The sequence below is a fragment of the Molossus molossus genome, unplaced genomic scaffold (assembly GCF_014108415.1).
Source record: "Molossus molossus isolate mMolMol1 unplaced genomic scaffold, mMolMol1.p scaffold_m16_p_8, whole genome shotgun sequence".
Lineage (NCBI taxonomy): Eukaryota > Metazoa > Chordata > Mammalia > Chiroptera > Molossidae > Molossus > Molossus molossus.
The window spans coordinates 15,837,223-15,851,730 of record NW_023425402.1 but is presented as its reverse complement, the minus strand read 5'-3'; the positions used below and the strand labels follow the sequence as shown (position 1 = coordinate 15,851,730).

The 14,508-nt window shown below is 36.0% G+C and overlaps 1 protein-coding gene across 1 annotated transcript in view; it reads left to right on the top strand.

The window, feature by feature from the left end:
• SUPT3H (SPT3 homolog, SAGA and STAGA complex component) overlaps positions 1 to 14,508 on the top strand; it is a 329,066-nt gene that overhangs the window by 292,699 nt on the left and 21,859 nt on the right. Inside the window, exons 8-10 of the mRNA XM_036248696.1 lie at positions 3,839 to 3,951; positions 4,860 to 4,967; positions 8,365 to 8,532. Coding sequence (XP_036104589.1) covers positions 3,839 to 3,951; positions 4,860 to 4,967; positions 8,365 to 8,532 — 389 coding nt within the window. The remainder of the gene's footprint in view (positions 1 to 3,838; positions 3,952 to 4,859; positions 4,968 to 8,364; positions 8,533 to 14,508) is intronic.

Below are 14,508 nucleotides of genomic sequence, written 5' to 3'. Positions count from 1 at the left end.
TAATTTCTTTTCTTTAAAGCAGAGAGATAAGAGCATTTAAAAATATCTATTTATATGATACCCATGGGTGCTTCATTATGAAACCTTAGTGGGAGAATCTGTTCGAATTTTTTTGTGGGGAGGTGTGTCTTTACTATTGAAAATATTACAGATATCCCTCCTTTTTTTCCTCCATTGACCCCTTTCTCCCCTCTCCTCCCCACCCCTGCCTTCACCTCATTGTGGTCTGTGTCCATTGGTTATGCCTTGATCTTAGAGAGAGGAAGGGGAGAAAGACCAGAGACAGAGAGAGAGGGAACATAGATGTAAGAGAGAACATCGATCGGTTGCCTTCTGCACACACCCCAACCGGGGATCAAACCCAAAACCTAGGAAAGTATCCTGATCAGAAATTGAACCCACCACCTTTTGGTGTCTGGGATGACACTCCAACTAATTGAGCCACACTGGCCAGGGCCACTGGTCCATTTTTAAATAACAAGTCTATAATTTTATAGGCTGAGGGTAAGTTGTAGAATTTGGACACTGGTGAAATTCACCAGTCTTTTGTTTTATATTTATATAAATCAATAGTTATTTCCCTTAAAGTCTCTTAAAATCTGATATTAATATTAATTATAAAGCTTTACTTTAGTTATAATCTGGTAAATCTTTTTCCAGTCCTTTTTTTTTTTAACCATTTGTTTACTATGTGGATTTTGTAAACAAATATTTGGGTTTTCATTTTAGTCCATCTAAGATCTCTTTGCATTTTAATTGATGAGTTTAATTTATATGTAATTATATATGGGTTTATATACGCTGTCTTATTTGGTATTTTAAATTTACTGTACTTTTATATTTACTTCTCTTCCTTTGTTCTACTGGATTAAGTTTTCTTCATTCTATCTTTCTCTATCAGTTTGTATATTTTATATTCTATTTTTTTTATTTAAGTGGTTATTTTTTAGTATATATCCCTGAGTTAATTTTTATAGTATACATCCCTGAGTTAAATTTTTAAAAGTTGGTAAGTGTGTAAACTTGACTTCTCAGCCTAATTTTGTTTTTCCCCAATAGTTGAAACACTCATTTTTTATCTTAAAATGGCTTTATTTTGCCCTCATATTTAAGTGATAGTTTAGTTGGGTAGAAAATTGTAGACCAGTAGTTATTTGTTAAAACATGATTGCGTTGTCTTTTAGCCTGTGTTGTTGGTAAGAATTCTGCTATCTGCTTGTTCTATGTTTTCTCTGTGGGAGAAACTAAGAGAATGAAGATGTATTGCCGCCAGGCCCGCTGGTATATGGGGAAATGAACAGGCTGGCAATCAGTAGCTGACCAATGAATAGTATAGAAGGAGGGAAAGAAAGACCTCTACAAGTCCCAGGGAAAAACCATGCCCTGCAAGGAAGACTATTTTCAAGTTACTCAAACAACAGTGATTTTGCAGAGATCGAACTTGCAGAAGAATTCTTCAGAGTGGACTAAGCATTGCAGAGGCTCTGAGGGAATGCAAGGAATGGAAAGACTGGACAGAAGGGATGAGCTAGAAGTCATAGAATAGTGTACAGGGAGGAGAGAATGGAGAATTGGCAGAAACCTGAATTTTGCTGGTGATCATTGATGAGGAAGATTTTTTCAAATGTATGAGGATTAACTAACTGCAAATGTTTGTGTGAAATTATTATGTGAAGTTGTCCAGCACAGGCCGAACACCCAGATAGTATGAGAAAGCTGATAATCCTAAGAACATTCACCTTTGTTCAGGATTCTGTTGAAATTGTTGATCAATGTCCAGGATTTCCTTCTCTCCTGATATAGTGAGAAAAGGGGTGAAGGAGAAGGAAGTCAGTCATTCTGATGCCCCCCACTTCTTGATGGAAACAAATCATCGTGACTAGGGGTGTCTGTGCTTCCTTTTCTGGAACCAGCAATACCCTGATGGGGTCCATCTCCGAAGAAGTCCTGCAGCAGGCGGCAGGGAGGGAATTAGCTCAGAGAATTGGCACCTCTTGCTAGAACAGCAGTAACCCAAGTGGGTTTATGGGACTCTGTACATCTTTTTGATGTGTAAAAAGTTTTGGCGCCTACCCTTCTATTAAAGAAATATCTTTCATTTGTTTGTTTGTACATTCTTCCATTCATTTCTTCTAGAAATGTTTATTGTGAGACAGCTAATGCCAGGCACTGTTCTGGGTGCTGGGATACAACGGTGGACACATGGTTCTTGTCCCTGTATTCTCAGTGCTTAAAATCTGGTGAGAGCGTGACTCGTGCTGTTGCTTAGGTGAACAGATCTGATGGAGTACTAAGACTATTCTTTCTCTCACTTTTAAAATAAATTGTTTAGAGCATAGTCATAACATTTCTGTCTCTGTGTTCCGAACAATCTGTCAAAGGGAGAAATGAATAAGGTACATTTTATTGATCTTGCCAAATTGCTGCCTGTTAACATTAACTTCAGAAGTATTCCACAGATGTTAAACAAGTGTTTGTGAGCTATTGCAGCTTACTAGTTATATGGAATGTTGCATGTCAGAGAGTATTTGGAAGATTGGTTACTTTAGGGAGATAGCTTTAAGGGGGATTATCATAATTCTGCCATAGTTGACAACTTTGGATATGCGCTTCGATGGCAGGACTTAAGGTCTTCTGATTTATTTAGAAGAGAACTCTTCTGTATGTGGAATCCATGAAGACTGTATCTATGAGGATCAAAACATCATGCTTTGAATTACTGTTAAGTGTTTTATAGACTTGTGGGACCAGATCAATCAAAAGAATAATCAGTGGGATTTTTTGAAGATGATTATGTTATAGACATGATAAAATCTTCACTATCAATCTTTTCCCTCTTGGTTACTAATTAGATTAGTGCTCTCTAATGAAGGCCCTACATTTAGTTAGACCGTACTTAGCACTGTGGCACTTTAGAGATACTTCATGGAAGGTTCCCTGTGTACTGTACTATTAGATATACTGAGAGACAGATGCATGGTGTTTGTCCACAGAGAACTTATAATATGGTTTGAGAAATTATACGTACACATGAAAGGATATCTGATAAATGTTCACTAAATGACTAGAGTGGGGAACTATATCTTTTGCCTGTAGGGACAGGATTCATATGAATGAAGAGTGATGGGAGGGCATTCCACGGAGGAAAAGGAGCAAGGGTGAACACAGGGAGGATTATAGGTAACATCAAGCCCAGGTGACATTTTAATAGGGAATAATATGAAGGCAGGTTAGAATTAGTCTACAAGGTCTTGAGAGACAGGCTGAAGAATTTGGACATCTTTGTAACAAGGAACTGTAACCACAGTATTAGATCAGGCCAGGTATCAGTTTATTCTGTTTAATTCTAAATTAATGACTGTGCCTATTCTAATAAACACATTTTAAAAGGTATTATAAATACAATTTCTGTGTGTTCCTCTTTTCATCACAGGTTTTTCTTGCAGGTTTTTTTTTTTTTTTTTTCCACCAGAATAAAACATATGGCAAGCAAGTAACTCTTCTGATGATTGTTGCAACATGAACTATGGTCAATGTTAACTTAAAACGTATTCTCACAGGATGGGAAAAGTGCTATACATTAAGTGGCTTATTATACTATGTTATGTAGCATGAATACAAAATAAAGGACCCAAATGCATAAGACAGTTCTTGGGACTAGAATATCTAGGGTAATAAAACTTCAAAAACAATGCATTTTATGTGCATTATCTTTCATATGTAATTTTCAAGAGATGTATTTTTCTTTTTGTGATAGTAATTTACAGTATTAAAACACTTCAAAAATTAAATTTTCTACACCTGTTTTTCTGTTTTGTTTTGTTTTTTTACTGGCTAGCCAAAAAAGCCTCCAAATTTCGAGACTGGTTGGACTGCAGCAGTATGGAGATAAAACCCAATGTTATCGCCATGGAAATTTTAGCATATTTAGCATATGAAACTGTGGCACAGGTAAGAATTCTAGTCTGTTATATCAGTCCATACATGGCCGGTTTCTCCTTACCCCCATCTATGATCAGTTCTTATTCTCTCTACTGTTCTACCAGGAATGAGAATAGCCATGAGTTTTCTCCTATGACAGTCACCATATTCTGAGATTTAGTTCAATTATATTTCTTTGCATCCTCAGCTCTGGTGGCTGTTAGGGTAAAAGTGACTGTTGCCTGAAACTTTATTCTAACCAGAATGAAACGCTACATATTTTTTTCCTCAACATTAAGTTCTAAGTTTACATCAGCCTTATTTAGACATTGTTTTGTGTTTTTTGTTTGTTTGTTTGTTTTTTGTACATGCCCCTGGAAGGAACCGAACCCGGGACTCTCTGGTCTGCAGGCCGACGCTCCAACTGCTGAGCCAAACCGGTCAGGGCTAGACATTGTTTTTGATCTTCAAATAATACTCTTCTAGATATGTTCAATCTTCTTGAATGGGTGTAAAAATCTGAGTCTAGAATCCATCCTCTGACAGTTTCTCAAAGCGTGGTCCTTAGGCCACAAGCATCAGCATCTCCTTGTTTCTTGTTTAAAATGTAAATTCCTGGATTACAACCCAGAGCAGACCTACTGAATTAGAATATCAGAGCTTGGAGCCCAGAAATCTGTATTTTAAATGATTCTGTAGTTATTATGAAGTAAAGTTTGAGAATCACTCCACTGGAAGATCAGAATATTATCATTTCTGTTCATGGGTAGGTCTGTTTATCGGTCAATGAAAGCTGATGCTCATGTCCACAATACGGATTCTTAGGCAAACAGTATTATCAATAACATTGGAATGTATCGCTTCTAGTTTTGCCACTCCAATGACATAGGTGATATTTCCAGCTACGTGACTGTATTTCCATTGTGCTGCTCTCCTAGTTGGTCGATCTGGCTCTTCTTGTGAGGCAGGACATGGTAACCAAGGCAGGAGACCCGTTCAGCCATGCCATTTCAGCGACCTTCATCCAGTATCACAGCTCTGCTGAGGTAAGTATCAAAAAATCCCTATGACATATCTTTCTTCTCATGTCAAATATTTACACAAATGCTTCTTTGGAAAAGATCATGTAGGAATGTATGGCCTCTAGTCAAAGAATCTTAATACAGTCAACATTCAAACGAATATTTATTGAGAACCTACTGTGTGCCTGGCCCTAACAATCCACCTAATGCACTGATTTCCCCCCCACCTTTTCCGTGCCTCATTTAGCTTTCCTAGCCCTTCAGTGACAGAGAGACAGTTACAGGGCACTTCTCATTTCCATGGGAGATGAACCACTAGTTTTGGTAATTGACTAACATTGAGAAAAGTTGTTTATTTCTTTGTGCCTTAAAAATGAGAGGATTATTATTCATGTAATAATAATTCCTGATATTTATTGATAATTTTACATTCTAGCTATTGATCTACTTCTAAACCTGATTTCAAGAAGCATGACTCCATTTATCCTTTGTGTGTCGATTGGTCCTATCCTGTAAAGATCACATCTCTTCTCATCCAGTCTGTTGCTAAGATCCCCACCTACGGGGACCGTAGAGTCTTGCCAACTTTTAGGCTTTGTATAATTTCAGTAGGAAAAAATACTCTCTGTAAACAGCATGTGCCTAAAAACCAGAACTAGAATATCATTGACATGTACAGTTGTAAAGTGAGCTATAGATCAAGTTGGGTGAAACATATAGCCTAAAAATGGATAAGCGCCCTTGAGAAGTTGATGAAAACTATAAGCCCGTTCCCGACAAACACATTTGCAAATTTTGCAAACAATTTTAGGGTGGTCAAAGACCCTCTAAAACCATTCTATGGAACTAAGGGATCTGTGAACCCTACGGACTCCAAATTTAAGTACACTGCTCTAGGCTACTTAGTCAATCCGTAACTCTGTATGCCTATATAGCGTGTTATTGCAGGCCAAAAATTTGACATCTTTTTATGCCTCTTAAAGAATCAAATTGGCTTGGAATCCAAGTAGGAATTTAAATGTTTATGCCTATTAAAAATCCATTTTTTTCTTGGGAAAGGTCATACATCATTATCAGTCAGCATACTTTTAATGTCCCTAAAGATTACTCAGTTGATTAAACACTATTTGTTTATGTTACAGACCCAAATTATGATGTCAAAGAACACCCTTTAAAAAGCCTTTGGTACATGTTTGCTTTATGAATGTGTGTATAAGTATGCTTTTCATTAACATCAGACAAATTTGTTGTAACATTTCTAATTGAAGAAATGTACAGTGAACATCACAAGCCTAGTTTTCTCTTAACATTCAAGGGATTGCTTGCATGGCCAGGAAAACTCTTCATTTCCCCCTCTCTTGGTACTCCAGGGTGGCCAAGCTGCCCTGGGCAACTACTCAGCAACCACAGCCGCTCTTCCCAGCTACCCAGCAGTTAAGAAAAATGGTCTCTGTGTACTGGGTTCCTGGGCTCTCTGGGAGGTGGGAGCAGGAGTGTCAGAAAGCGTCCTGACTAAATATGTTAGCACAAGCCCCAAGCTTTTCCCTGGCCCGCAAGACACCCCTCCTCCTCCGAGACTGGGAGTCAAAATGAACATTTGGGAGACTAGAAGTCCTGTCCTTTGCTACCGCACTAACACAAAGAGAATGGCCACTCTGAAGCGGGGGTCTCGTCATCGTCACACATCAGCGACCAACATGGAGGGCCTGCTTTCAGGATTTTACCAACTTGGGTGCAGAGGGGAGCTCGGCAGACTGATAGGATCTCTCTTCAGGGAGGTAAAACGAACAAGGAAATAAATGAGCAAGCAGACATACAGTTCAAGATAGCATATACTAATTCCCAAATGCACGGCATAGACAGAGTGCAAAGGTCAAAATCATTTCCTAATTACAGTCAAAGGAGACTTCAAAGAGGAAGCTGGGTGTTGAAGGAGAGAGGACTTTGATGAGACAGTCAACATGGGGAGATACCATGGGCCTCAGAGGCACCATAAGTATGATTGTACAAGAACAAAAACCAAAAAACTCTGATTAAAATATTCCAAGAAAGGGTTCACTGGGGAGCAGTAGTAAAATATAGATTAGAAAATAAAGGCCTCAGACACTTAGTTATTGAGGAAGTTTTGAAAGTTTCTTGGTTTAAAGAGCCATGAGTTCAAATGGGTGTTTTAAGAAGCTCCAAGTGGAGGTGCTATGTACAGTGGTAGGAATTGGAAACTTAAGGTATGAAGTTGATACAAAAGGCATTCTATTTTAATTACCATTTCTTAAGCATTAGCTATATAAAGAACTGAGCTAGTTAAATTATCAAATTTAATATTAATTCATGTCCATTTTCTAGATTCTTTTTTAGCATGTGGTTTATGCACAGGAAGCAATGATCTTTAGGAGCTATCTTGTTTTTCCTAAGAACAACTCATGCCAGATTAGCTTTATCCTTCCTGGTTGATAATATTTCTAGGCAAACAGATCAAAGAAATACTCTTAGCCAATATGTGAATTTCAGCAGAACATTTTACAAAGTTTAGCATAATTTTTTTTAATTATAGAGAAGTGTAGGCCAGTAGATAATATGTATGGTCAGTATGTATGGTTGGTAGGATGACATAGATTATTAATACCATATGTAAAAAAGACAGAGACTTTTATTTGCCTGTGAATTTCTTAGGAGCCAATATTGTGATGTTGCCATAAGGAAACCTTTGTTTTGTTTTGGTGCTTAGGCACTACCTTATAGGGTGGGCGTTGACACACAGTAGAGGCTGTCTGAAGGGAAGTGAACGGGGATGAAGGAACCTGAAAACATGTATCAGTAGCTGAAGAACCTAGGGGTTTGACCTGTAGAAAAGCCTGTGAAATATAACAATCTTCAAATATGTGAAGTGCTTCTACATGGAATAGAGAATAGACTCACAGTCCTAGCCGGTGAAACCAGATAGATATGAGGCATTTTCTGAAGGAAGGAAGGAATTAGGTGTGGGAGGAGCCAGAGATATCTACAATGATCCTAAGATACCGAGTTTGTGTTAATAGGAGAAGGCTAGTCACCATAGGTATAAAAAATATCTGGAAGGCATCCAGCTTCTAGGGGAAAGTTTAGAGGTTCCTTTTGAAACATGTAAGTTTGACATGTTAACAAGACTTCCAAATAGAAATGTTTGTATCTGACAGAATATAGAAATTTTGGAAGCTGCATCCAAGGGCTCCTGATTATATCTAAATGATCAGACATATTAAAAATTAACACATTTAGGCATTTAGGGACAAGATGGAGGCATCATATCTGTGGACTGGATAATTATAAATTGTGTTTTTATATTTGTAAGCTTCAAATAGTATTAAATTCATGAGATACTAAACAAAATCAAATGTTAGTAGAAGTCCAGATCACCTGATCTAAAAGCCACATCTCTGGACAGGGGTCTTGCATGAAGTCCTACCCAGACTCTCCGGAGAATACACCTCCTCCTACACCGACGGCTCCATCATGTGGATCACAGCACTCAGGGAAAACCACGTTAGGGTCCCTAGGGAATGGGAATGCTGGACAGGACTCGGCTAAAACCAAGCAAAGGAAAAGAAAAAAGGTCAGTGATTTTTTTTTCTCTTTTGTATTTTTTTCCAGAGTGGAGAAAGCCTTGTTGGGTTCTTTTCAGAGATAGGGAACATGTGCTCTGTTTTTCACATAATTTAAATTTTTAGAAGCAGCCAATTTGTACTTAACCATATTTAATGTCTACTCGAACTTGAACAGTTTTCTTCTAGATAAAGGAAGATATTGAATTTTGTAACAGTTTGTTTTAAAATTTTCAAACATAGAAAAGTTGAAAGACTTGTAGAATGAACACCATATATCTGGATTCTACCATTAACATTTTACTATGTTAACTATATAGAATGTCCCAAAAAAATGTATACACAACTTTGAATAATTATAAAGCCAGTGTTTATTAAAATACATTCATTTTCAAAATGTGGTAGAATCTACAGACACCCTGTATATATTTTTGGGGGACACCATGTATATTTCCATTTACTGTGCATCTTATTGTTCCTTTATTTATCCATCAGTTCAATTTTTTTGATACATTGCAAAGCTGCAGACATCAGCACACTTCATGCCTAAATGCTTCATTATGTATAATTTGTTTATGGTTCTTTTTTTAAAAAGGTAAAACATATTCACAGTGAACCACTCAGTTCTTAAGTATACTGCTTGACGAATTTTGACAAATACATAAACCTGTTGTTTTCTAAGCCCCTCTCAGGATATAAAAGAGGGCATAGAGGGAATAAATGGTGATGGAAAAAATAAAATAATACAATAAAATAAAATAATAAAATTGAAAGGGGTTAGATTGACTGCTTACTCAATTTGTGGATATGAATGTGTTAACAAATACCAAGTATTATAATCCATGAATATGGCATATCTCCTCACTTATTTCTATTTATAAAATCTCTCTTTTTATCACTGGCAATACTATTCTTCCTGGACTGTATTTTTTTCTGCTTAATCTAGCCATTGCAACCTTTTTGTGCTGTGTTTATATGATATATGTTTTTCTATCCATTTCCTTTCCTTATATCTATATCTTTAATATTTAAAGTACATCTCTTATAGACAACAAATAATTGGGTCTTGCTTCTTTTTCTTTTTCCTGTGTGTATCTTTTCATTGTAGTCTTTAATATCATGATATTTAATGTATTTATTGAAATGGTTGGATATAGGTTAGCTATTTTGTTCTTTGTTTTCTGCTTCTTCTATTTTTGTTTCTCTGTTTTTCTTTCCTCTCTTCTTATGAGTTAATTGTGTCCTCTTTCAGGAATCTAATTTAATTTATCTATTGATGTCTTAGTGATGTCTCTTTGTATCATTTTTTCCCCAGTGCTTATACTAAGGATTATGACATGCATACTTAGAATTGTTAGTGTACTACTTTACTTGCATAAAATTAAGACTATTATATTTATATAGGTCCATTACTTCACTCTTGCCTTTTATGCTATCATTGTCAAACAACTTACATCTACATGTTATAAACCATGATACTATTTTTTGCCTTAAATAATCAGTGTATTTCAGTGAAACAGAAAAAAATAGACTCTAACATCTACATTTCCACTGATTTTTTATTTCTTTTTTATCATTGGAATTTTCTTCTGGTATCATTTTTCTTTTCATTCTACTAGATTTTATTTAGCATTTGTAACAGTGCAGGTTGGCTGGGGATGGTTTCTCTTAGTTTTCATATTTCTGAAAATATCTTTACTTGTCCTTTATTCCTGGAAGATGTTTTCACTGGATATAGAATTCTGGATTGGCAGTTTTATTTTTAAGACTTTAATGATATCATTTCACTATTTTCTAGCATTTATTATATTTAATTACATGTCTGTAGATTTTGTACTATTGTTTCTGTATATGTAACATGTTATTTTTACCTGGATGCTTTAAGAATTTCTTTCCTTATGTTTGGTTTTTAGCAGTTTGACCATGATATAGATATACATGGTTTGCTTTGTATTTATTCTGCTTAGAGTTCACTGAACTTCTTCAATATTGGTTTATGTCTTTAACCAATTTGGGAGAATTTTTAACATTTATTTCTTCAGATATTTCTTCTACCTTATTCTTTCTGTTTTCCACTTCTGAAATTCCATATACATAATTATTACGTTGATACTGTTCCACAGTTTTACCTGAGGCTCTGTTTAATTTATCTTTCAATCTTTTCTCTCTGTTCTTCAAGTTGGATGAATTACATTGATCTTTCTTTATGTCCCTGACTCTTTCTTCTGTCAGCTACAGTCTACTGTTACACCATCCATCCAGTAATGTTTTATTTCTGATAGTTTTATATTTTCCGTTTGAGTTCTTTTTATAGTTTCTGTCTACGTTTATTTTTATTGGTCATTTGTTATAAGTTCATTTTGTTTTATGTCCTTGAGCAAAGTTATTAATAGCTGCTTTAAAATTCTTGAATGGTGAGTTAAATATCTGGGTTATTTTAGTCTCCAATCAGTAAAAGTCACACTTTCTTAGGTTGTTGCATGTCTGATAATTTCGAATTATATTCTGGACGGTATGAGTAATACATTGTAGAGATTTCAGATTCTGTTATATTCCTTTGAAGAGAATTCTTATTGGTAGTAGTATGTATATATGTATGTTAAGTGGGCAATTTACTTTTCTAGATTCAACTCTAAACTTTAAGCTCTTCTTCTGTAGCAGCAACTAGACTCTCCTTTTCTTCATTTAACTTTAGTGAGGTTTCTGAGATTCAGTATCACACAGGAATGGTTTAGGGATTAGTCAAAGAGTTAGGTGGTTTATACACTGACTCTTGATTCTGTCCTTTTGAGGATTTTCTTCCTCACTTTATAGGTTTTCGAGCTGCTACATTTGTGTGCCCCACTATACTGAATGGAATCTGCTCTTAAGCTAAAAGAGTAAAAACAGGAAACTCACCTCATTGCCATTCCATTCTTCTTATACACACCCCTTCCAGTTTCTGCCTGTTTTTTGATCAATCTCTGTTGTTCTAAGGCACTTTTTAAAAATAATTTGTCCAAAGTTAATACTTTCATCTAACTAGGTTGGTAAAATAAGTACCATTTGCCATTGCAAGCAGTAGAACAATGTCAAGATATAATTTCATAATTGTGATAATAAGTAAATTTAAGTTTCAGCCTCATCTGGTTTCCCCTTTCATTTACAAAATCACATAGCTTGTTTATTAAGGGAAAATTTAAAGAATTTCAGCTGTAGTGTTAACTCATTAAGTAACTGAAACAGTGTAACAAAATGTTACCTAAAACACTGCTTCAGTAGACTCAAAGTATATAAGAAGAAGCTGTCCGGTTTGGCTCCGTGGTTAGAGCATCAGCCCATGGACTGAAGGGTCTCAGGTTCAATTCTGGTCAAGGGCACATTACCTGGGTTGTAGGTTCAGTCCTCGGCCCCAGCTGGGCTTGTACAGGAGGCAACCAATCAATGTGTCTCTCTCACATTGATGTTTCTCTCTCCCTCCCTTCCACTCTCTCTAAAAATCAATGGAAAAATATCCTCGAGTGAGGATTAACAAAAAAAGAAGAAGAGGAGGGGGAGAGGGAGATGGAGGGGCAAGGAGGAGGTCATTATGAATACAAAAATATAATAATAATTCTTGCCCTGACTTTTTATAAGTTTGAATATTCTTGAAATTTTTTTCTCTTAAATATTCAAACATTTCTCTCCTAATCATGTTGCAAGCTATTAAATCAGAGCTATTTTACAGCAGAAGGTTCCTAAATAAAGTATTAGCCCAATGCATGTATAAATTCCCCTAAATCCAAAATTCCTGGCATGCAAATTAATAGTGTCTCACTTCAGAAGTATTCTTTATTTCTCTGTTTCCTCATCTACATCTTTTTACATTTATATAGTTTGGCTAAACTTTTATTTTTACTCACTGGAAACTTCAGCTATGGTGGTAAAATGGTACAATGTTTATTCTACATAAAATAATAAAGCTCCTATTATATACCAGCTTTGTCTACTAGAAGCCAGGAGATTTGATGTATAGCCATATTCTAATTCTATCATTGTGATCTTGAGCACATCCCTTATCTTTACTCTCTCATCTATAAAAAGGGGGAGGAGTTGGAAAAGTTTAAAATAGATGATATTTTGTGTTCCTCCTACATTTAATATTGTATGAATCCTTGAATTCAGTGATTCTCTCTTGTCTTCCCATTAAATAACATTTCTACATTTAACTTTAGTTTTTAAAAAAAAGAGAAGCTTTTCCTAGTTATATAGAACTACAATTTTAATAATTAACATGTCAATTAAACTTTGAACTGAAAAGATTAACCACATTATATACTGTAATCTTTGGCCAAAGAATGGCCCACTTTCATCTGAAAAGAAATCCTCTCTTAGCAGAAAGGTCTGGGAGAGCTGCACATAAAACACCAAGAAGGAAGACACTTGTCTGGCCGGTCAGATTATATATCAGCCTTTGTGGTCAGTGAGTGACAGCAATATCAGTAATACTAGGACCAACCTTTCATTCGCTCTAATCTGAGATATGTGTTACTCCTTAGTAAGACTTAATATTTCAAGTGTAACAAAGGATCTAGTCTACTATATGGGTGGGGAAACAAAAAGAGGCAATTATCTGAGATTCCAGGTCCTAGTTAAACATTGAATTACCCTGACAAGGGGAAAGCTGAACAAGGATAGAATACTTCCACCTTGACAACAACTTTTAAGTTGGAAAGAAAAGAATCAGGAAAGGTATAGACATTTGTGAGGGATCCAGGGACAACAGAAATTTCAGTATAAACTTCTTGTACCACAGATGAGAGTTATTCAGTGCAAGCCAGCAAGGACAAGCAGAGGGAGGGTACTCACATCCAGGAAATAGGGAGGACTTCTGCTCCCAGCATCAATTTCTGGGTGAAGAGACATGAATAGAGACAAAGTGGAGGAATACTAGAATGGAGTATGAATGCAGCCAGGAGGAAGAGGACCTGGCTCATGAAGAACTTGACCAGTAGCTTGTACTTTACTTAAGGAAATAAAGATTCAGTCCCCACAGAGATTTTGGCAACTAGGCAACTATAGACAAGACTCAGTATTTTGTCAAATATGTGGGTTTCAGTTTTGAAAATGTAAAGAATATTCTAAAATATAGGCACAATCAGAATAGGAAACATGAATTGATACAAAAATGTAATACCTTTTATATGTGTTTATAGCAGATGTAAGTTTTTTTTTTAAATATTAGATAACAAATATATAAATGTAATGCTAATTCTTCCGAAACAATTTTGAAGAATATTGCAAAAATGCTAGCTAGAGTTACTGCTAAATTAAAAATTCTAAGCTTGCTGTGAATTTTGAATTTGAACAGATTATAAGAAACTTGGTTAGGAATGTTAAGATGTTGACAGAAATGTGAAGGTATTTGTTGAGGTGGAAACAATACTGGGAGTACAATGTTTGAGATTTAAAGGTTCCCTTCTAGAGAACCCAGTGGGCAAACCAGTCAAGTGTGGAGGTATACATGGTAACTTCATGCTCATGTTTGCAGCTGCTTAAGTGTAGCCGGTAAACCTGAAATTGGCAAAATGGAAAATCTAAAGACATTTTTCACAAAACTGAGTGTCTTATTTTTATGTAAGTTGGCGTCATCTTTTTTGCACAGAAAACATGATTCAACCAGGCTGACGTACTTGTCTTCATGTCGTACAAAAGCAGTCACAGGCAGTTTCTAACTGTGCTTCCTACTTCCGTTTTCCCAAATCCTATCTGATGGCCATGCGGAGGTTCTGAGAGGCTGACCAAATGTTCTAGACCAAACCCAAATTTATCCGAGAAAGTAGAGGAAGAGTAGACTCTCCATTGATCATGGAGAAAAGAAATGAAAAATAAATTCACTTTGCAGGGAGAAGGGAGAGGCCGTAGAACACACAGGAAGGACTTCCCACCCCGCTTAGTGTACAGGATATTGACCCTCTTGATGTCCCTCTCTTTTTATTTCCACTTGAGTTTCCACCGGAAAACTTACT